The 24039-nt window shown below is 39.4% G+C and overlaps 2 protein-coding genes across 9 annotated transcripts in view; both read left to right on the top strand.

Annotated features, from left to right (window-relative positions):
* The window catches only part of UBE3C (ubiquitin protein ligase E3C), an 80367-nt gene extending 74569 nt beyond the window's left edge, over positions 1 to 5798 (top strand). The window contains exon 23 of the mRNA XM_010300497.2: positions 1886 to 5798. Within this exon, the coding sequence (XP_010298799.1) occupies positions 1886 to 2056 (171 nt within the window). The 3' untranslated portion in view covers positions 2057 to 5798. The remainder of the gene's footprint in view (positions 1 to 1885) is intronic.
* An 8177-nt stretch (positions 5799 to 13975) lies between these two features.
* DNAJB6 (DnaJ heat shock protein family (Hsp40) member B6) overlaps positions 13976 to 24039 on the top strand; it is a 63311-nt gene continuing 53247 nt past the window's right edge. For 2 of the 8 annotated variants that reach the window (XM_075746631.1, XM_075746625.1), the window contains exons 1-2: positions 13976 to 14121; positions 23879 to 23987. In XM_075746631.1, the coding sequence (XP_075602746.1) occupies positions 23923 to 23987 (65 nt within the window). In that variant the 5' untranslated portion in view covers positions 13976 to 14121; positions 23879 to 23922. Of the gene's footprint in view, positions 14122 to 14564; positions 14714 to 18345; positions 18387 to 22205; positions 22270 to 23878; positions 23988 to 24039 lie in introns of those variants that run through there. The other 6 variants (XM_075746626.1, XM_075746633.1, XM_075746629.1 and 3 more) reach the window with 6 other exon arrangements.

The raw sequence follows: 24039 nt of genomic DNA, 5'->3' as shown, positions 1-24039 counted from the left end.
TTGTTAAGTTCCAATCAGGTCACATAATAAATTGATGATACTTTCCACTTCCAAACTATTGCAGTTTCCCGCTGTACAGTATTTAATTATGAAACAAATGGTGCCCTTGGCATGACATTTCAATTTAGAACTTCATTTTTCCATTTTTAAAGCTAAAGTAGAGGAATTCAATTAGCATTATGAAAGGAACACTAAAAATGCAGCATTTTAGCCATGAAATACTTTTAAGGCCTCCATTTGAACAATAATTTAGGTTAGAATCTAATTGACCTTCTGCCTTTGGAGCTGGGACTTCTTTTTCCCAGTTTCTAAAATCAGAACTGCTTTACCTCAGGCAAGCATTTGATAAAATGAATACTTCCTTGCCAGCAAAAGCATTGCTTTAGAAGTAACAAATAAGTATCTTTCTCAGTATACTCTCTCTCAGAAGAAATTGGAAGATTTTACTAAAACAATTAAATATTACATACAAAATGTCTTAAAAATCTGTTCCTCAGATCAGTGGTTATTATATCAGAATAATCAGTGTCTGACAAGTTTATGTCATTACAGAGTCACTATGCACATCAGTATCATCCCAATAACAGCTGAGTAACTTCATAATTACTCTGGGAAGAAACACAGAGTATAATTGCTTTAAATAATGTTAGATCTTTATTTGGAGAATATAAAGTACCTCTTGATTTGGAGTTCTAGACCACAGTAATGTAAATACTCGCTTAATCTTACACATGAACAGATCCACTGAAGTCATTAGTACTGTTTGTCTTGACATTCATAAATTGTAGGCTTGCTGAAAGATTAGTTTAGACAGAAATCCCTTTAGGGCAAGAAATGCCTTTAGCATTGTATCAGACGGTTGATTTTAACACAGAAATGATCATTGTATATTGCGAGTAGAAGGAAAATGATGGCTTGATGTTCATCTACTAGAAGAATTTATTTTCTGTGTTCGGATATGCTAACAAAATAAAGCTCTAGAAGGAAAAGACTGAAAAGGGAGTGTTTGATCATGGATCATTTATTTGTTTGCAGGTGTTTTTTTTTTTTTTGGATGTCACAAAGAAATTGGTGTAGTACTATAATTTGTATTTGGATCTGGTCACTCATTCGTCCTCTTTCTCCTCAGAGCATCACTGTAACATGACAAGTAGAGACAATTCCTTAGCTAGAGCAAAATTGCCTTTCTTGGGATTTTTGTGTATACAGAAACCAAGTCTTCCCTGCCTGGAAAGAGAAAACCAGAAAGGATAATTCCCAGAAGATGCCATGTCATTATAGGATGACAAGTATTATATGTCATTCAAACAGGACAGAACATCGTCTTCCATGTACCTCTGTTACTGCTAGTGCTCTGTAGTTCCCTGTGTTCAGCATGTACGTCACTGGCAGAAACCTTGCGTGTAGCAGGAACCCATCGTTTTCCAGTTCCTACAGAGCGAACAGCATCCCTGGGTGTTTTGGAGGCTTTGTAAGGAGACTCTGAAGTTGTGAATCCCACTTGTTTCTTCCAAACACACCAACAAATTTCTTGCATGCAGCTCTGCTGTTTTGTCAATTTTGTATTTCACTGTTTTTGTAGCATCATAAATTTGCAGAATAGAGCAATATCAAATTCTTATTTTTTCCTTAGAACCAAATGAATTGCTTTGTGTTTTGCAAATGAATGGATCTTGATGGGGACAAGGTAGATGGAGGCACTAAACAATTGAAGAGTGCCTTGGGGGCCACCAGGAATGAAAGATGATGCCATTTGAATGTGTTGCTGGGACAGATTTTAATCTTATTTATTTCTTAGACAGCTGTGCCAGCTGTTACAGGGTAGGTTTTGGCTTGTATGTATTTTTTGATGTGGTTTTTTTTCTTCCCCTGTTGCATTTTTCAGGAGTTATATCCTGCATTTTGCATTCACAATGGAGGATCTGATTTAGACAGGCTACCTACTGCCAGTACCTGCATGAACTTGCTGAAGCTTCCTGAGTTTTATGACGAAAATCTGATGCGAAGCAAGCTTCTTTATGCTATTGAATGTGCTGCTGGATTTGAACTAAGCTGAGTCGAACCGACGCTTACTTGGATGATGTGCAGAGGAACTAACCAGTGCCTACTTTATCAGCAGCACCCATACCCAAGCAGTTTTAAGGGAATTCTGTCTAGATTTCTGCAGCTCTTGTGTCTTATCAAATGCCCTCAAATAGGTTTCATTTTTAAACATGATTTCTTAGTTAGCTTTCATGAATTAATATTACATTGACACTGCTTTATGATTCAAAACAATGAATGCCGTGTGCGGTGTGGCTGTTTTCTGTGTTTATGCGAAGAAAGAGCACATTTAAAGAACAGTGACATCTCAGTGAAATTAACCAAAGATGAAGCTTTGGCTTTGTGCTGTTCAAACATAAGTAATTTCACAAACTGGCAATAAAAGTTGTGTACCATGCAGTGCATTGGGATGAGACAGGGCTAACATCCTGTAATTAATCTTTTAGATGGAAGTGAAGCAGATGTTTGCAGATATCCCAGAACTGAGAGGATGAAAACGCTCGTTACCGATACCCTAACATCTTTTACTTACACTGTAGAATTGTTTACAAATCATAGTTGTTGCAGAACTGATTTTGTTCTGTACTACCTTCCCTCAAGATGGTAGGCACTGAGATAAAACGTTTATAATAGTCCATTTGTGCTTTCTGAAATACCTTGGAGAAATCAGATTTGCATTATTTTAAGTTCAACCTTTGGCTGCGTCATTATCACTTGAACACTCTCATAAATGGATGTGACTATCCATCTTTCCTCTGTTCTGTTTCTGTCTTTTGTGCCTGTACAGATTTTTTTTTAAATGTGTCAGACTCCTGTTGTATAAACAGTACATACAAAAGTCATCACTTTGGAAAAATATACATGTAACAATTATTAAAATTATTTGAACCAAAGTTAGCAGGCTTTATCTTTTATATTTGAAGCCTGTGGTGTTCACATTCCTTTTCCCTATCATTTCTTTCCATCTTAAATACCATACCTGTGCCGTAGACAGTAGTCAAATTTTTTTTTTTTTTGTGATTAACAGCTTTTATATCCATCTGCCTGCAATATTTCTGCTAAGAAAAGTAGGTGGGAATATGCTGCTTAATATAATTTGATACCTGGGAAAAAACTTGCTTTCGTATGGAAGGAACTGATCCTCTAGTAGTAGGCACATCATTGGGTATCCATATGCAAACTGCAGTCAATTTAAAAAAGGAACTATAGTTCAAACTGTAAGATTCATAAGTTCATCCCTCTGAACTTTAGTTTTATATTTTAAAACATCAAAATTTACAATCAAACTTGTATTCATCTCTTATGCAAAAAAAATACTTTGCTGTTACTGGAAACTCTGTTGGATATCAGATTTAATAAGCAGTAACCAGCAATATCCTTTTAAATGTGGGGAAACTGAGTGATTTTAAGATGTTTACTAGTAACCATATAAAAATGTATAATTTCTTAATTTGGGTAATAAATGAAGTGTTAAAATACTATTTGTAGTCTTTATGTACAGAAATAAAATGATTGGTTTTCTTTTTCGTTTTGCTTTAGGCTTTTTATTTATGTTAAATGTTACATACCCAACCTATTCTTTATCCCAAAATTTTTTTCTTGTATATTTTTCTACATAAATTATGGAACTTGTAAAGAAGTTGAAAAAGAGATGAGTAATAGTGGAACTGCCTCCTCCTAATTGCAAAACCTGAACACTTCTTTTAGATAGCATTATTTATTTTAGAACCGAATGCTTTAAATATTTTGAAGTTATTTTTCAATTCCATTATTTTGCTACATTGGGTAGTGTTGTATCTGTATTTTGTAAAATTAAATTTAAATTTTCTATTAAATGTTCGTATTTTGAAGATTGTGTTGGAGTCACGCCAAGTAATCATGACTAGTAATGTATGCTTTCTGCTTTTGTAAAAGGAGACAGTGCACACTATTCCTGGCTGTTACCGTGAGCGCAAGTTCAACCCAGAGGGTAGGCTGGGGGGAAGTGTGAGCTGCAGTAGGTGTGATCATGTAATTGCAAGAATCACACAGTCGCAGAAGACTTCAGTAGAGAATTTGAGTTTGCTGAAAATACTCTATTTCTTCAGTATATAGTACTTGGTGATCTTGTTTTGTATAGTCTGTACATTAGGGATGAAATTCTGACATACTCCAGTCAGTGAGATTGTAGCCTAGGTTTCATTCTGTAGGAGGTCAGTTGAAAATCTGTGCTGCAACAGCTCACAGCACCGCCAGTATCCGGACGGCAATAAGAAAGGGGGTAGGGCTTTCCTTTGACAACAAGGGCTTTCGGTTCAGACTGCCAGCTGCTTTCTATAGTCAGGATGAAGCACTTGCTTTTCAGTGATCTATTGCTGAATATTTTAAGGAACAGGAGATAAAGGTATGAGAAATAATGTATAGTTAGTCATGTCCTGAGGAGCTCAGCAGTCTGAATGATCTCTCGTAGCTCTTACGTAGCAAGCATTGTTTATATATGAATGTGGATTTTCTGTTTTTTTAAAAAAAGAGCAAACTCTCTTCGAGTTGTGATGCTCCCAGGGTTTAGGTAGGCAGAGACAGGAAGCACTTTGCATGCAAGTAACCTGAAATACTATTGTAGATTTCGATCCTCAGAATTATGGCAGTAATAATGATGGGTTTGGAGTTGTTTTCTGTGCAATACAACCTGTCCTTAAAGTCAATTTCTGTACTTCAGTGTTTTGTCCTCCTAGTTCAGTACTTGTTTTTTGAAAAATGACAGCATTTTCTGTTTATTTTTGTTTTCAAATAATATTTGTTTTATAACCTTGTAAACTGTTGTACAAACATTTTTGTCAGGGTTTATCTTTATGATGGAGGGGGTTGCAAATTCTTCATCTCTCCAAAGTTAAAAGGCATAAAAGCGGAATAAAAAAAAAATAAAATTACCACTTGGTCTGTTTATGTCGGTGAGAATTTTCCAGATGTGGGTTTAGTCACAACAACAACAAACCAAACCAAACCAGAAATGTTTGGCCATGTTTCTTAATCTCAGTTGTCTTCCATCACGGTCTTGAAAGCCAGACTTGTATAAATTTCATAAAACTTGCTCGTGATTTCCAGGGAGAATTTATGTCTACAAAAGAGGAAGGATTTGGCTCCAGCTGCACATGTAAACATGGAGCTGTCAGAAGTTTGATTTGGACAACAAGGATATCTTCCATTATTTTTGTGTGAGGTGCTCTGTAATTTAAAAAAAAAAAAAGCGCTTCCTGATGCTCTTAGTGGCAATGTGCACAGTTTTTTTGGCATCACTTGAGTAATCTAGCATTTGAGTAATCAAATATCCTAATTTGATCTATAAAGGTGTTTGGAATTCAAAGAAAACACTTAAGGAGTGGAGTGAGCTCATGCTAAATTTCAGTTTAAACCAAAAAGTATTTGTTAAATGCCAGTGAGACAGCACATACTCTCTTCACCACTGAAAAACAGTACAGCACAGAAACAAAAAGGAAAAAAACAAGAGCTGTTTTTCTTGGAATGTTTTGTTGGAGCTGTAATTTTATTTGTATTTATAATTATATGCAAAAAAACTTTAAAACATTTGCTCATATACATGAATCTGTGTTAATAATGGTTTGTGATGTAAATGCTTGTTACTATTTTTTTTTCATGATGCTTTGCCTGTCAGTGAAGGAGAGAAGAAATGAACATGGTCTGTAAAACTGATCAGGATATCTATATTTTTATTGACTTCTGCTTTTGTGAATAAAATAATTTGAGTTTTCTTGAAACTTTGTAGAAATATTTTCTTTTTTTTTTTCCCCAGTAAATTTGGTATTCTCTTGCTAAAGATCGCTAGTACTGAATCGGTTCTAAAGGAGAACTTAATATTAACTGTTTGTTGGTCTTGAAGTTACTGCTGCTTCTGGGTGATTTGTAACTTGAGTTTTAGAGCTCTGAAGTTCTCACTCTGTCAGTCAAACCGCAACTAAAAGGCTTAGCTTTGTTTCTGTGTGCCTTTCACACAGCGTAGCTGAGGTCACTGACATGCTTTGAAAAAAACTTCAGAATCTTGGGAAAGTGCAAAACTCCCTCCTTGGATCAAAACAGGAGAAGCTGTAATTCGTAGTGCAGAATGCTACTCCATCAGTAAACACTACAAAAACATCTCTTTCAGCTTCTGGAATTTTAGCACATATGTGGGCCCCTCTGAAGGTGTACTTTAATTTTTATCTCCTTTGATAATTACAATTATCATCTGCTTCCCTTTGCTTTTCCAGTATTTTCATTGCTCAATGCACTTTTAGTCCCACGATAGCATTTATAAAATGAATATTGTGTGTGTTTGTTTTGGAATACTTAAAACTAGCACCATACATACTTCATGCTTATCTGCCACTAAAAATGTGGTAAACAGGAAATGACAGAAAACTCCTCTTGTAGGGCACTTCATAATTCATAGCATGACTAGAACATGAATGCCCCGATATTTTTCCTGTTTTTCAGTATGTATCTGGTAGTCTGGACAGCTCATAAAATTTCCCACATGTGTAGAGAGACAACACATGGCAAAGAGTGATTATAACGTTACACCAGTTGAATCCATGCAAAAGAACGCAGAATGGTTGAGGTCAGCAGGAACGTCTGGAGATCACCTAGTCTAACCTTGGCTCAAAGCAGGGTCACTACAGCAGGTTGCTCAGGGCAATGTGCTCCAGTGAGCAATTACCTTTACAATAAAACATTCAGGTTTAAACGCTATTTCTTGTATTCCAGTTTGTGCCCATTGCCTCTTGTCCTGTCACTGGGCGGTACCAAGAGGAGTCCGGAGGAGGCCACGGAGATGATCAGAGGGCTGGAGCACCTCTCCTATGAGGACAGGCTGAGAGAGTTGGGGTTGTTCAGTCTGGAGAAGAGGAAGCTCTGGGGAGACCTCAGAGCAGCCTGCCAGTACCTAAAGGGGCCTACAGGAAAGCTGGAGAGGGACTGTTTACAAGGGCATGGAGTGACAGGACAAGGGGGAATGGCTTTAAACTAAAGGAGGGTAGATTTAAATTAGATATAAGGAAGAAATTCTTCCCTGTGAGGTTGGTGAGGCACTGGAACAGGTTGCCCAGAGAAGCTGTGGATGCCCCCTTCTTGGAAGTGTTCAAGGCCAGGTTGGATGAGGCTTTGGGCAACCTGGTCTAGTGGAGGGTGTCCCTGCTTACAGCAGGGGGTTGGAACTAGATGATCTTTGAGGTCACTTCCAACCCAAACCATTCTGTGATTCTATGAATCTGAGCCTTCTCCAGGCTGAACAAACTCAGCGCTCTCAGCCTCTCCTCCAAAACCTTCATCATCTTTCTCTCTGACTTGCTTGTTGTTGAATGCAGAGGCATCTTCAAAATACCTTTAGTGGACCTTGGAGACTTGGGACTGCGTAGACCACACTAATTCTCTTCCTTGCCAGATGCCTGTAGATGCCTGTAGTTGTTAATAAATGGCACTTACCAGGTGAGATTGGATTTAAGATTTTGTGGCTTTGCTTTTTCAACTTTCAGTGCTGCTTTGTCTTTTTGAGGGTTTTGCAAACCTATTACCAACTGCAAAATAACAGACTCAGTAAAAATTGAGTTATTTTCACAACTTTTTGTAGATACAATGCTAAACATTGATGCAAAAACCATAGGACTAATGCTAAATGTGAATTCACCTAAGCGTGTATCCACTTCTTCCTCCAACAACAGTATCAAACATCTAGAAATGCAACGTCTTGGGCAAACCCCTGTAATTTTGCTGTCTTCTACAAAGGCTGGGTAGCCCAGTGCTAGGTGCAATGCTGCACAGCATGCCAGACAGGAGAAATGTGGGAATTCTGACAGGTGCCAATGGGACTGCTTGTACGTAAAAGCATGTACAGACATCCTGCGGGCTGGATTTCACGCTGTCAAGGGATGAACTCTTGTGTGATTGTTAAATCATGGCTATGGACTACGTCTACCTGTCTGTGGCTCTGAAGAAAACGTACATTCTGTTTGCAGCGTTTGTTAATGTATTTATAGGAACAGCTTGCTCAAATATCCTACTATATTTAAGATCATTCTTTTCTGCATTCCCAGAGCAGCTGTTAGTTCATTCTGTATAACATTTGACTAAAAAGTAGTTCTGCGTTATTTCTATTTTATTCTCTGTTTATTGTTACACGTAGCTCTTGATTGCTGAAGAAAGAAACAGGCATTCACCAGATGGTGTTATTTCAGATCATCTTGCTACTTCTGGTTACCCAAATGTTAGATCTAGGAAAAGCATCTCTCATCAGTTGCTGTGTTGTTTTGCTGTATGTTGTCAAACACACCTTCTGAAGAAATTAGTTCCTTCTAGCCCTTGTATCTTTAAGAATAATTCTTTTCGTTACAGCTCTGCTTACTGTTTTTCCCCTCTGCACTTTCAGGCAAATAGCAGCAGAGCTCAAAGTTCTGCAGAGATGTTTTAGGTCTAATTATCCATTAGATCTATCTGGCTATTGATGAAAAATTACATAGAATTAACTAATATTTGGCATTGGCATATCCCTGATCAAGTTAATGAACATAAATGCTGATCAAGCTGTCCTCGATAAGCGCTTGCCATAAGGTGTGAGATCTTCTGACTGCCCACAACAGTTCTTAGGTTGTTGTCTGCACACCCCGAATAATCACTAGAATATGTCTGATACTTCACGAGGAATTGGCAAAACCACCAGCTATCTGGAAATGTTTTAACCACTTTCAAAAGCATCCACTTGGCTCAAGCTTTTGGTTACAAAGAGGAGTCCAGATAAACTTGCAGCCTCTCGATTACCTAAAAAGGACCATACCGATGGAAATGGAGGTTGTGCTTGGCAGAAAAACTCTGGAGAATGCTAATGAAAATTGGTTATTTTGTGCTTTTAATGCTTCTACTTAAAGTTTTAAACATTAGGTGTATTGCCCATATTTCAAGTCTAATTGTTTCTGATAAGCTATCAGCAGAAAGTTAATGCTTATATTTAATTAAGTGGCACTTTCCAGAATTACTTTGCCAGTAGTACTATAATTAAATGACATGAGAACAATCTTTGATACCTATGCTCATATTCTTTGCTGATACCAAAAATAGCATCTGTAAATCTGTAAATAGAAAAACTGGATGCATTAAGCAGCAGGCCAGAGCAGCAGGCCGGGAAGGCTACAGCCATTAGCACATCAGAGAGACTAATATTAATATCTCTCTAATGCAGCATTTTTAAGCATTTCTTGTGTTCTGATGGGCTTTTCAAAATTGACCTCCATAAGTCATAAAAAATGATTAAAAAAAAGAATCTGGGAACTATGTGAATTGCTAATACCTCCTGGAATGCTGCCACATTATTTCCATCATTAGGTTATAGCTACCAGTTAGGCCTGAATTCATCTCACTTAACTTCAGGCATCTGTAAGGTGGCTGTCAAGGCCCTTCCGATGAAAGAGGTGACGCATAGACAGAGCTCCTGAGGGTGGTTCTTTACCAAAATACATCTCCAAAGTGTGGGGAATAAATTGTTCCCTGGAGGTGCCCCCTCCTCTTCTGTCTTCATAGTCAGAGGCCTTAAACTAGATGCTTAACTTTTAGACAGCTGACGTTACTTGAAGTGAAACCAGACCTTTGCCTCACATTCCCAGGTGAGAGCTGAAAATTCTTGAACAGTGAAGATCCTTCGATAACAGAGTTTATTCTGACTCAGCACTTGGATACCAGCCCAGGGTCTTTGATACCAGCTTCGACAGACCCACCAGACTTTATCAGCTTTTGTTATTGGAACGTTGATACTCCGCCAGCAACAGCAGATTTAATGCTCTTTAACACAACATTCCAGGCTTTTGCTGCAAGCAGCTAGCCATAAAAACATAGAATGCTTTTACTTTATGCTTTTGCAAATACCTTTGAAGAAGGTTTTCTGAATCTGAAAGCTTTTCTGTTTTATCAGTCCTATAAGTAGATCTAATTAAACATGTTACTTCTTTCTGTGAGTCCTGCCTCTAAAATCTTTCCCATGACATTACCTCTGATGAGGAGGAGGGTGGTTTTGGCTCTTTACCTTGTGCAGTTCCCCCTCTTGTTTATCTGTGTTAATGTTTCACACAGAGACTGCAAGATCCTTCTGCGGCATGGAAAACACTGATGTGGGCAGTTTTAAGGAATTTCAGACTATTGTAAGACATCTGAGTAACACTGAAGTTTTAAAATAATTCTGAGAAATCTTAACTGAAATGAGTGTGACCAAATATACAGATCATGTCAAACCATGAGTCAGAAGAATTTTAGTTAATTCTTGGGGAACTAGTCAGTCCTGTCCTGTGGGACTTGAACTACGTAACTTCAATGAGAGAAAGGGGGGTAAAAAGGCGGTTCAGCAGTACCTGACTATAGTTACGAACACTGTTTATCAGAGTGCTACTCTTAAAAGGAAAGTAATCATTGCCACAATATCTATTGGAGGTTTGGGTGATCTGGGAGAAGCAGAGACTTTGCCTGGACACGTACAGATTAGACCACTTTAACCTGAAGACTCTTAGAGGCTGAGCTGGTCTGCTGAAGATCTGGAGGGGTACGAGGCGGATGTGCTGCCATACTGGGCTATGGCAACAAGAACACTGGGCAGAGCAGCACGAAAGCAGTGTTTCCTTCAGAGCTTCTGATCAGAAAACAAACAGAAACCAGGAAAGCAAGACCATGAGCGTCTATGTTTTTGAAACTACCTTATATTTCTCTGTTAAATTCTACAGGAAGCTGATCAGAAGGGGTAAAAATGTGTCACTGTTAATGTTTTTATAGATTCATCCTGCTAGTCTTGTGCTCCCCAAATTACTGTTAACTTGTCACCCGCTGTGCATGAAAAAATGCATGGGGTTAAACCTTGTCAGGATGACTTCTGGTGGAATGCTTGGTCAGAGGGAGCTTGAACCACAGGAGGGAGGCAGAGACTTCTTCCTCTGGTAGGAGCTGAGCAGTCTGATGGATGCTGTGTTAGAGGCAACCTCAGCCTGGAGTCTCTGGAGTTTCTTCCCCCACTCCTAAGCCCTTGAGATAGAAGTATAAATCCCTTAGCTGCTACCCCTGTCCCTTGTTTCTGAATGTCACTAAGTCCACGGAGGTCCAGCAGCACTCTGTGCCAACTTGAGCTGCCTCCTGAAAAGCCAGTGAGATTGGCTCCTGCCTGGGTGCAGCTCCCGAGCTGACCAAACCCCATGTTTACAAGCCTGAAGTAGTGAAACCTCTCAGAACTGAAGCGCTGGGGACAACCATGTAAATGGCTCCGCAGAAGCCAGCTCAGGTCTGGTGGGGACACGCTGAGGTCACGTTGTTTCATTACAGGAGTTTCGGGGATACTGTCTTTGCACACTCACCTGGATCTGTGCAGTGTGTTCTTCAGTCCACTTCGCAGTACCCCTTCTGGCTGGCTTTGCCATGTGCCACATTTATGGCAATCCCCTACCTTTCTGTGTAACCTAGAGAACACAAAATTAAATATCAAGTGCACAATATAAGCAAACTTTTTTAAAAAAATACTTCTTGTTATTGTTCAGTGGTAGATAATCTGAGCTATCAAAGATACTAAATGTCCTGGTTTTGGCAGGGATAGAGTTAATTTTTCTCCTAGCAGCTGGTATAGTGCTGTGTTTTGGATTTAGGGTGAGAATAATCTTGATAACACACTAATATTTTAGTTGTTGCCAGGCAGTCAAGGACTTTTCATGTTCTCATACTGCCTTGCCAACGAGAAGGTGGGGGACAACCAAGAAGCTGGAAGGGGGCACAGCCAGGACAGCTGCCCCATAATGGCTAAAGGAATATTCCACACCATATGATGTCATGCCCCGTATATAATTGGGGGGTGGCCGGGAGGTGGCACGGCTCAGGAACTAGCTGACCATCAGCTTCGAGTGGTGAGAAATTGTGCTGTGCATCGCATGTTTTGTATATTCTATTATTAGTATTATCATCATTATCATTATCTTCCTTTTCTGTCCTATTAAACTGTCTTTACCTCAACCCACAAATTTTACCTTTTTTTCTTTTTGATTCTCTTCCCCCATCCCACTGCGGGGGGGAAGTAGCAAACAGCTGTGTGGTTGTTTTAGCTGCCGGACAGGTTAAACCATGACAATAAGTTAAAAAAATAAGGTGCCCCAATAAATGGTATTTGTCATTGGTGGCTGTGCAAACCACGTGCTCTGCAAAGTCTCAGGAAATGTGTTCGTATCCCACTTCTAAGACAAAGACAAGCATAAGCCTTCCCAAACATTATTCCTGTATTTGAAGAATGCTAATGGAGAGCTACGCAGTCTAGAGTCAGAACAGTGTTAGAAAATCTAGGGGCAAATTAATGCAATGCTATCACCGTACCACAGTTGTGTTAGAGCAGCAGTGGTCCTGGTTGCATTGGTGTAGACAGTAATGCAATTTCAACCCTGTAATTCCATACGGAATTACGCTTCTTTGCTGCTGTTCTGCTTGTGTGGATAAATACAAAATTTTATGGTTGGCGTCCATCATACCATAACTTTATATTAAAATCCACTCTGTAAGCAATTAAAGCAAAGTAGCTGCCTTGTGCACTGCTTCTAGACTGTTTGCTGCAGGTGAGATTTTTAAAAGACCAAAGGATTTCATACCTTGTTCTCACCTGTGATCGATTATGAAAGGTTGAGGAAAAACCTTTTTACTTCCAAATCAAGAAATGTTTAAAGCATTCAATCAGAATTTTTTATGATCTCCTCCCAGACTACACAGTACTGACCTGATGCTTGACTTGCTAGGCTGGGAATCCTCTGAGGTTTGCAACCATTCCTTGTAGAAAGAGCCAGTCATCTTTTATTTTCCCAGGTGGATCAACAACTTGGACTTCACAGCTACTTGCTGATGAGAAGCTATAATGGTGCAGGGTGTCTCTTTGATCTAATTTTAAAGACTTGTTTCCATGACCACAGTTTAGCATCAAATCTCACAAAACAGTATTTCTTTTGAAGCTTGTGTTTCCCCCAAAGCACCAAGCCTATCCTTTTCTTAGGGCTACCCTACTTCTTGCCTTGCTGATTTGTATCAGGTTCTCCTCTGCCTTACTCCAAGCTTGCTTTTGTCTTTTTCGAACTGATCCCACTCCTGCATAAACACCCCTAAAATAATGAGTAGCCTTTTAATTGACTTCATTTGAGGAGGACACATTTTAGTGTGGAAACTCTAATTTCACCTTGGTGATCTATAAATCAATGCCTCCTCCAGCTTTTTAAATAAAGGGCAAGAAATATAATTTTACAGCAATTTAAATCATGGATAAAGTCCAATTTTTTAAAATAGAATAATAACTTGGCTGCTTATACTTTGCTCTCAGCCATGACACTCGGAAAACCACATACTCAAATATAACCCAAAGGATGCTTAAATAGATTCACACAGCACAAGGAATCTGTTCAGGTGCCAGCTGGAAAACCATGAATCTGGCCTCAAAAGGATTAGGCACGAGGGTTACAATTTTTAAGACTAAAATAAAGGCGCACGTGGGGGAAGAAATTTTGTCTTCTCACTTCTAGCAGCCAAGTGAGTGAGTCAAAGAGTGTTGTTTTAAAGTAGTATTACTTTTCTCCTCCTTTTCCCCCAGCAGCACACCTGCATATCACCTTTTTTTTTTTTTTTTTTTTTTCCCCTCAGAGGAACGCAGGGAGATTTACCACCCGACGGCCTGCCTCTGGGGGCTTAGAAACCCCGGGACAGGGGGAACGACGGTGCTCCGAGGGAGCCAGCGCCGGGAGAAGCCGGGGGAAGCCGGGGGAGGCGGCACCGGTGCGGGCCCCGGCTGTGTGACAGGGAAGGCGACGGGCGCTCGAGGCCCGAAACCCCGCCCCCGCTGCAGCGCCGCCGACCGCCGGTAGGGGGCGGGCTCTGCTTGCGCGCGGCAAGCGGGGGATATGGGGAGGCAGCACCCAGTTCGAGAAACTTCCGGAAACAGCGAGCGGAAGTGACGTTGCGCGTTGACGGAGCTTCCTGTTTTGCGGCTGAGGCGAGCTGCCGCTGTTGCCGTTGTGCCGGGCTGCTGGCGGGGAGGGTGGCGGCCGCGCTGCGGAGGCACCGGGGCGGGTGAGTGGCCGGGGGGGGGGAAAGACTGCTCCGGGACGGGCCTCGCCTCGCCTCGTTCGGCCTTGTGAGGGGAAGGGTGGGGGGAGAGCGAGCGGGAGGGGGCGCCGGTTTCTGGGCCAGGCCGCGGTTCTTAGCAACGGTGTTGCTGGTAACGGGGCCTGCTGGCCCGGCTTGGCGGAGGCCTGGGCCGGCGCCGCCATGCTGCGCGCTGGAGGACCGGCGGTGAAGTGTCCGCCGCAGGGAGCCAGGAGTGCTGCCAGCTTCGGGGTTTCCTCCCCAGCCGTTGGGGACCTGCGTGGCGGCGGCACCGGCGCGGCCGGAATGGGGTTTGCGTGGGGCGCGCTGGGAGCGGAGCGGGCGGCGGGCATCTCCGGCGCTTGAGGACGGGCAGCGAAGGAGCCGCCCCCGGGCGCAGTGGCTTATCCCGTGACTCGGAGTGCAGGAGATAGAGTTTGGGATCCCGGGCCATGCGATCCCCGATCGGGTTGGTCTCCTGTTTGCCTCAAGCAGAGAAGGCCTGGGGGGGGGGGACGGGGGACGGGACCTAAAAATCTGCATTTCCGCTTCTTGCAGTGGTTTCAGTTACAAAAAGGTGAGGGAGAGCCTCGGTTCACCATTCACTCTTGAATGTGTTGAACAGACCTTTTACTTGAAGTCCTTTTCTTTGCAGCGTATCTTTTTTCCCCTGACAGAAGTGGTTCACTTAAATTCTGTTCCATGTTTATTAACTCAGAGCAGGGTCTGTAGTAAGGTTTGTTGTGGGTGAAGGCTGTAGTGGTCAGGTGTTTTGGACTCGCTGTTGCCAGTTCCAAGCTGAGTTGAAAACTGTCACTGGGAAGTAAGGGGTATAGTTTGTCGTCAGCATTTCCTGGGCTTCTGAGAGGGTGGCAAGTTGGGAAGTAAAGTTATTTATGACCAGTGTTCCTGTTTTGTAGCCACACTTTGTGCTGTATCGCAGTTTTACTGTCAGTGTTGTTGTTGGCTGCTGAAAACCTGTAGTGCAGGATTGAGCCATTCTAATGAAGGCATTAGAAAAGATTACTCAAAATACTGAGCAAATTTATTTTGAATTTTGGTAGTAATAAACTGCTTGGTTCTTATTTGGGCAGAGTAACATCATAGAAGCTAAATTTATAACAATGCTAATGTGCAAACGGTCAAGCTTGTGACATCGCATAGTCAATCAGTTATCAAGCCCTGAGTTTTTAGGATGTAAAGTGTCAAAAAGTGATAAGAACAAGGTGTTGACATGGGGGGAACAGCTGGAATGGAACTAGGCTCTGCTCTCTGGTCCTCTGAGGTTGCAGTTACTGCTGCCCGCTGACCCTAATTTTTGTTTACGCCTTGTACTCTAGTTAGGAGGGATTTTGTGTTCAGCTGATGATCAAGAGCCTGGTGGTTAAAGTACCATTTAGTTTGCTGGATTATGTTGTCAAAGACGATTTGTTTGGACCAGTGAGTAAATGTATTTACAGATCTTGTCTCTGTGATTACTTTTTTTTTAATTTTAAACAACCAAAATGCTAACTAGTACACAATACTAGTCTAACTTTGTTTCCTCCTTTTGGCTCTCATGCTGCCTTTTCACTGGAGAACAAGAGACTGTTTGAAATGCAAGTTAATTTAGGATTAAATTTTCTTAAATAATCTCAGATGTTGGAGGGGAAACTTAAATTTCCACTTTTACTGAAAGTACCGTTGAAACTGCAATGTCAATAATTTCTCTATCTGTAAACTGGAAAGTTCCCCTCATTCTTCATCAGATTTGTCTTTTTAGCACTTGTGCTTTCTTTTCTTACCAAAAGAGCTTTTCTCTCTGGTATTCTGTCTTTCCTAGATTGATGCAGTTTGCTAATTTATCTTTGCTGCATTTTGAGGGAAAGCATGCAAGGCTTCACTCTTGTGTAACACAGAATTTTTAGTTGGAGGGATAATATGTATTTAGTTTTTTTAATAGATATATACATTTTTTGCTGCCTACTGTATTCTGTCTTTCATCCACTAGAAATTTTGGAAAGTATTTGGAGGGAGGAGACAACTTAGATTGTGTCAATAACAAGGATATATGAGTTCCTAATAGTATTTGGGCTGTACTGTGGAAAGAAATACCTGGTGTGGTGCTTTTTTTTTTTTTTTTTTTTTAAACTGTAAAACTTTCAAGGCTCTTACATCTGTACATTTGTGCTTAATACGCTGGCACAATTGAGCTGAGGTCGTGTGCGATGAGGGTGATGATTGTGTGTGTTACTGTTGAGTCCGGAGGCGTTGAAGTTCTAGCCTGGAATTGACTGAAATGTCGCACCAGGTTGAACTGGCCGAGTGCAGCCACCCGTGTTAGCTGTGTTCAACTCTTGTGCTGCTGGCTGGAGAAGGTAGTGCATCTTGATCATGTCAATACACTGGACTTCCAGGCTTGAGCAGACCATGTTTTGAAGGGAATGTATTGCCTTGATTTTCAACTAAGTTCTGTGAGGTTTAGTATTCTAGTATTTGCTTCTTAAGTAGGAAATGCTCCATTTCTCTAATAGCCTTTATAAAGAACCTGGTTGGCTGTGTCCTGAAAACATTTTCTGTCAACAGCTTTTCCTTTCTCCTGATTTATTCAAGGAATGGAAGGATTAGTGAGAAATTGCTTTGCTTTGTCAAAACTTGTAGGATCTTGTATATGATGACTGTTTATTTCAAGGTAGATTTAAATTAAAACTATAGTTGATGATACTAGTAAGTTTAAATTATATTTTCTTTGCTTTTGAATTAAATACTATGTTTGGATGTTAGATTTTTTTTTTTTTAAGTTTAGACTTAATGAAAGCATTATTCTGCTTCTGTTTATTTAACTGCTAGGGAAGAAATAATTCATGCATACGAATTTCACTCCTACAGTTACTAGTTGTAGGTTTCACTTATGTTTTCTGTTTGTTCTGAATAAGTACTGAAATCCCACTGATGTTAATCAGACCCCCGCACTTAAGGATCTTATAGCTCATATGATAAGTCTGAAGCCATTCATAGCTACACTGCAGCCAGTTTTTGTTAAAACTTTAATTCTTTTGATTAGAAGAAAATACTTTGTCTTATAATTTAGTCTAAGTCTATGACAGCCTGTCATCGCTGTTCTGAAAAAGAAATTGACGTTTACTTTAATGTGACTTTTTTTTTTTTGCTGGTTGGCTTAAGTAAAACTATCATGACTCAAAAAACTACTTTGGGGAAGTGTCTAGAAACTTTAAACTATTTTCTTTTCCCTGAAGGGTCATCTGGTTGCATGTGATTATTTGGCTAAAACTTTCTGGACCCGATCTTTGCCCGTTGAGGCTTTCACTGGTTTTAATCACTTAATCAAACACAGATCATACATTTTTTAAAATGAGTTACAAATATTTTTACTTTGTATAAAATAGCCTTTTATGGTTAGTTTTTAGAGGGTGCCAGTGTTCAGATATTTGTATGACACAATTCCAAATTTGGACACCTGAGTTTTTGTGTTTTGGAAAAATATCCCTTTGCTTTAAGGCGAGATCATGAATAAGTACCCCTTGATTTAAGGCATGCTCATAGATCAGACAGATAAGCAGTAGGGAACCAGCCAAGGGTGTGAGGGTAGCGTATTCACTGAGCTACTTCCTTTTCTAGTTTTTGTTAGCTAGCTTACATTTCTGTCACAGATGAAGATTTTTAGATTTATTCTCTTTCCATTTTTGGTAGGTTAGTTGTTTTTTTAATGGTTTCTTACTTGTTGCCCTCTACACGCTTTCCAGGTGCCAGACAGTAATATGGACAAGAAAGCCCTGTAGCTCTCCTTGGGGTTCTTTAGAACTTCTTGCCTTGAGGGAGTGAGTTACCCTGTACAGGTGGCTCTTTTGGTTGTGATTTGGGTTTTGGTTTTTTTTTTTTTGTTTTGGTTTTTTGGGTTTTTTTTTTTTGCTAGAACCTGAACTGTAAGGAAAGCAGTCAGCCTGGCTGGCTCTTCCCCTGTGTGAACAGCACCCTCTCATGTAATAATCACTGTACTCGAATCCACTGTTTTCTAACATAGAAACAGGATGTTTGGTGTAAACATGAGATTAAACTAAGTTTTTTGGAATGTTCGTTTTATTAGATTCATTTCATGGGGATGCTGTGGTAGTATTGATGTAATGAGTATAAACATTGCTATTTAAGTACATTTTATTAACTTTAATTATATGGTAAGTTTACATTTTTCCTTGAAACAATAAATTTCAGGAACCTGTGAAGTTAAACTGTGATAACTTTTCTAGGCTGAGGTGAGTAGAAGTTAAAAGTACTGAGGCTTTTAATATACCCTAGTCTATATCACACTGTGCATATATCAATGGGAAGAAAAATGTAATGTTGGTGCATTGTTTAAATGTATTTGTCAGATTAATTAATCACAAACTTTGTAGAGATTTTCTTGCTCTGTATTATTGCACTCATCAAAATTAAGGAAACTTTCTTTTGGTTCCTTAGCATTCTTAAACTTCCTCTTATAAAGACTTTCTGGTATATAGTGTGGGAGTTTTTATGTTAGCACTTGTACAGCACCAGCACAGTGGACCGTTGCTAGTACGGCTAAGAGACCGCTTGTGTTCTCAGCTCAGTTCCATATGACACATCCCAGATATTGTTGCTAGAACTGACAAAGATCTTTTCATTTTGTTAGAGATTTGGCCAAGGTTTTGGGACTTGTATAGCTTTCTGTGTTGCTGAGTTGTACGAGGTAAAATGCATTTGATTGTTGTCTGAGTGGTGTTCTGCTCTGAAGAGTTGTGCTCTGAGATTTTTCTTTTTTTTGTTAGGGCATAGGATAACACCAGAAGGCAGTTTCTATAACCAGTATCTGTGTGTTAAAGGCAGTGACCTCTTCAAGCCAGTGAGAACTCCTTGAGCCACTGGTACCTATGTGTCTTGGATGCCTTGGCAAATAGTGCTTTATGGTTGATTTTTATTTACACTTCTTCTTTTTAGATAGGTAACTTGGAGAAATACAGGCAAGTAATTACAATTCATGGATTATATTTGAAATCTGTAGCTTGTAAGCAAGTGAAGTGACTGAACTTCCTCTGAAGTTTGTTATTTCAAGACTGAAAATATTTGTGTATATATCACTGAACTTACTGTACTGTAAATAATAAAAATCTTAGCAAAGGTGTCTTAGCTATATAAAAATCAAATTAAGAAATAGTAGAAAACTTCAGAAGTGTGCGTGTTGCTTGCCATCCTTTGTGTGGCCCTGGATCCACAACAGTATTACTGCTGCTGTAGTCTTGTTCGTATTTTGAAGGAGTGTAAAATGTCATCAGGTCTGGCTGGTATACTGCTTTCTAATAAAAACTCTTGGAATGTGGAAAATAATATTCTTTTAATCACAGGTTGCAATTCCCAAAGATCCTTGAGTGCGTGCATCATGTATTAACATACCAGAGGCATCTCTAAATTGCTCAGTTGCTGTTAAGTAGGTCAGATGCAAGCTCAAGCTGAACAGGGTATTCTTCCTGTGTTGCCCCAGGATGCAATCCTTCAGATACGTTCATAGAAAGCAGGTGGCTATGAGGAATTGGATGGCTGTGGATGCACAGGATGTTGATGACTGGCTGCTTCTGTGAATTGCATGAATAAGGAATTTGGAACTCCATCTCCCTCTACCCAGGTGACTGCACTAGTTGCTAAGCTTGAGCTGTTTTGGCATCTTTCAGGACTCTTCGTGCTGCCCTGTTGCTTCATGGACAGAAATAGATAACACTTTCTGACTAGGCTGACTGCAAAGGTCACATGCCCCTTGCTGTCTGAATTCCCTCCTGACTGATTTAAGGATTTCTTGTTTGGATACCTTCCTCCCTTCCGTATTTAGTTAGGAGTGCTGCTTTGTCATCCCTGCAGGTTGTACATCTGATTACATTTTTTTTTTCTTTGTCATCTGATGTTATAAAAGTTTATAGCTCTCTACATATCTATCTGTCTTTAATTCTTCTCATGCCTTTTATGTAGCTGAGGACTTTGCTGTAAAGAGAGTTTATGATCTGAGTTTCAAGATAACTCTAAACTGATCTAGCTTTGGGTTGTGCTGTAGGAGGCAGATCTTCAGCCTGGTGGTCTTCTCCTGTCAGCTGCCTTGTGTCAGTATGAGCATTCAGGGCTTCTCCTGTGATGACTGAGAAATCTATAAGCTATGGAAACTTCTAGTGCACAGGAACATTTGGGTGTTTGATTTGTTCATCCTCCGAAGGGGACAGAGTAGTTGTAAACGTAGTGCAATTATGAACACAAGTAACTGTAGATTTTTGCAAGCAAACACAAAAGCCATGAAAAACCTTCTCTCATTTGGAGGTTTTTTGCTTGTTTTTTTCTCTCGAGACTTTGAAGATTTTTCTGTGGCTGGAAGTGGGAAATTAGCTAATGTGGGCTGGCTTCCTTGTGGCTTTGGAAAAAAAAACCTTGAGTGCTTAGTTAATGAGGCTTGCTTGTGTATTTGAAGACAAATTGACAGATTTGGGGTTGGAAGAAGATTTTTGTCGTGTCATTTTGGTTGGGATAGTTGAGATTTCCTTTTGCAGGAAGGTATAGAGTTTGCTGCTTTGACTCATCTAGGCATTTTGACCATGCAGATTTCTAACAGCCTTTAAAAAAAATAAAATCAGTAGTTTTATCAGCTGTTTTCTGTTTTTTTTTATAAGTTGTTGGTTGTTTTCTTGAGTGAATATTTTAAATACTTTTTTTTTCTTGGAAAGATAGGATGCAGATGTTTTCTAGTTTGTGAGTGGTTGTTTGGTTTTGTTTTTTTTTTTCTTACTGGATGTTGAGCAAAAATCTGTGTATTTTTAAGGGGCTAAATATCCATGGTTTTAGATGTTATGCTTAAGCTGGACAGAAAAAAAAAGGTGCAGATGAATAATTTTCTTCATGTAAATATTGCTAAAGCCATTTTGTGCACAAGAAGAAGTTCCTATGATACCTCAAATTGCAGCAGTGCAGTTTATGCTTTATGGTAACTAGCAGATAGAAATAATGATTAATTGGAGATTAACTCTTACCATCACCCAAATGTTTGATTAAGAGAAGGAGAATATAAACATTTTGTTTTCTTTAGAGAGCTGCTGGCTTGTCTTAATTGCAGACTTTATATCAGTGGCAAGTAGAAACTGAACAATGCCACACTCACAAAAGATAGAATGTGCAAGCCCCAGACATTTCTTTGAAACAAATAATTCCTCTGTTCTTGGAGGAGTTGCTTTTTAGGGTCAGAATAATCTAGTAAGTGCTAGTCATGTTGCCACAGCACTCATTTCTGCTACCAACTTAAGGCTTCTGTTGTTTAGGATATATTGGTATATGTATGGAGTCTGAACTTGCAGCACTGTTTTTAAACAGCTAGTGTTTAAAGAAATATATATTGAAATCAATATGATTACCAGTGTGTGCAAAGAGCTCTAGGAAAAGATGTGATTTTTTTTTTTTTTTTTTTTTTAGATTTAAGTTGCTTTTCCTACCCGCTTATTCCTGCTAGAAGCTTGGGTTTTGAATTTTACCTCTAAGATACCTGCCTAAATTGAGAGGAGTGCTAATGCAAGTCTTGAATTTAAGAAAAAAAAGGATAATATGAAAAAAACACTTAGCAGTATGGTACGTGCTCTTACGTGTTGTGGCTTCCTGCTGTTAGTTCACTGGTTTTAGGCTAGTATCTCTTGTTAGGAGGGACTCTGACCTCTAGCCTGAAGCTTGACTCATACTAGCTTCCCCCCTTCTGATTTCTTTCTGTAAACAGCGTGTTTCATATATGCTATTATTCATAAGGATTGGCTACAAGATTTGATAACATACTTAACCCGTGCTAATCATGTTCCTCACCTGTGTATACATAGAGCTGTTCTCCTAATTGTTGTTTGGGAAACAGCAAAACTGGTGAGGCTAGTTGATAGCAAATATTCTGGGATATTTTTGGTAATCTGTAGGTTTACATGTTGAACCCTGCCATTGCTATATTAGTATTGGCATTCTTAATGTTCTTTTTAATGCATGTCTCCCGGCTTCCTTTGGTGTTGGTCACAATATTAACTATACCCTTACTATTTTTTTTTTTTTTTCAGTTTGAAGGCTTCTTCAAAGGGCAAAGTCAATTAGAGGTCTGTTTACCTGCTGCACTTTAATTTTGTAAGTGTTTGTGGGACTGTATGGTTAACTAGATTGCTAAAACCACTCCAGTCTTAAAAACATGCAGCTCCTCCAATACATTTACTTCTGTAAGTAGTTTGGAGGGGGGAAGCAGTGTGGCAAGGTATCTCTTAAACTGGTTTTGCCATCTGAGGAAATATGTGTGTAACCACATCCCTAATTAAAGTTAATTAAGCTGTAACCTACAACAGAAATGCATTTTGAAGATGTACCAATTTATTTTAAAAGGAAGTCTCTCTTTAATGTTTGTATCCCAGGATGTTGAAAGATACATGTAATACTAGCACAATAAATTAATTTCAGAATATTTCACATGGGGTATATCATGCTTGATTCTTTCAGCGTTTATATGAAAGAACAGGAAAATGAGACTCTGCTTGGGCTGAAATGAAAAACACTGAATGACTTGAGGGATAAAAAAAGTTATTTCAATGAATTTTTGTTCTTGATGCACGAAATAAGAAAATGTGACTAATACCTTGCTGTATTATTCTGTTCTAACTATATTTGGGTGACTTTGCCTGCAATGAATTGATAACTCATTGAAAAGATCAGTGTTGCCTTGTTCATAAAAGTTGAAAGGAACTGGCAGCAGTGGTAGGACAGAAAGGTGGTTGGAAATTTTGCCAGAATGGAGACTTGTTACAGTGGTGGGGAGAAGAAGCCTTTGCATGAAGAGATGAAATGTTCTTGACGTTTTTAGGAAGATTCTTTAATCTTAGCGGTCATTTAGTTAAAGTAATGGTTAGTAGAACTGTTCTTTGTAACTATCCTCTAATGCTGTCAAGAAACTGCCAGTATTTGAATAGGATAAATGCTTTTTCTTTTAACTTGGTTTCTTAGGACTCTTGGGAAAACTATTCTCTCATACTAAGAAACACAAGGTGCCTCTACTTGAGTTGGTTGGTTAACCATGCAGTTTGGGCAGTCTTGCCTGGCTGTGTACTTTATGTTGGTGAACATAAAGGAAGTAAATGGAATTCAGTAGCTTTGGCAGTATGTGAATTTTCCTCAAGATTTGAGTACAAGAAAGGCTTACTGGAAACTATAGGTGGAATTTTAGATTTTTAAGACCTGCGCATATGTTGCTTTTTTGAAGGGAGCATCTCAGTGGAAGTAATATTCTGAATGGAAGGTGTGGCCCTTTGTTTATTCTCATATGTTCTTAAGATATGACATAGGTGTCAGAGATGACATAAAGTGAATATGATACGTGGTTTCTTTTGCATTCAGAGTTATTAATGTACATATCAAAATGGTGACCTACTGGACATACTCTTCTTAATATACTGATTAAATCTAGCTTTTCAGTCTAATTTGTTTCAGGAATCTGCTGTTTACCTGTGTCTGTGCACTGTGTTACAGTGGGATTAAAGAACATAAACAAAAACCAGAATCAAAATAATTGTTTCATCTGTCAAGCTAAAATAAAGTGGGTTTATTTTTTCGTTTTTGGAACACTTGAATTTCTATAAACAAGCTGTGCTCTCAGATCAGGTTTGGTACTGGAAGATACTAGGCTCCTACCTGACTTTTATAAAGTAGCATTACTGGACAAGCTTCATTTACAAGTTTTTTGTTGTTACAGGACTTGAAAGACTCAGCTGTTGTTAACAAGACAACTACTGAAACATGGTGGATTACTATGAAGTTCTGGGAGTGCAAAAGCATGCCTCAGCAGAAGATATTAAAAAAGCGTAAGTGTCACTGGAATATTTGTAAGATAAGTTACGTATTTTAAGGAACAAA

This window comes from Balearica regulorum, chromosome 2, assembly GCF_011004875.1.
Source record: "Balearica regulorum gibbericeps isolate bBalReg1 chromosome 2, bBalReg1.pri, whole genome shotgun sequence".
Taxonomy (NCBI): Eukaryota; Metazoa; Chordata; class Aves; order Gruiformes; family Gruidae; genus Balearica; species Balearica regulorum.
Note: the sequence above shows the minus strand (reverse complement) of the source record. Positions and strands in the feature narration are given on the sequence as shown.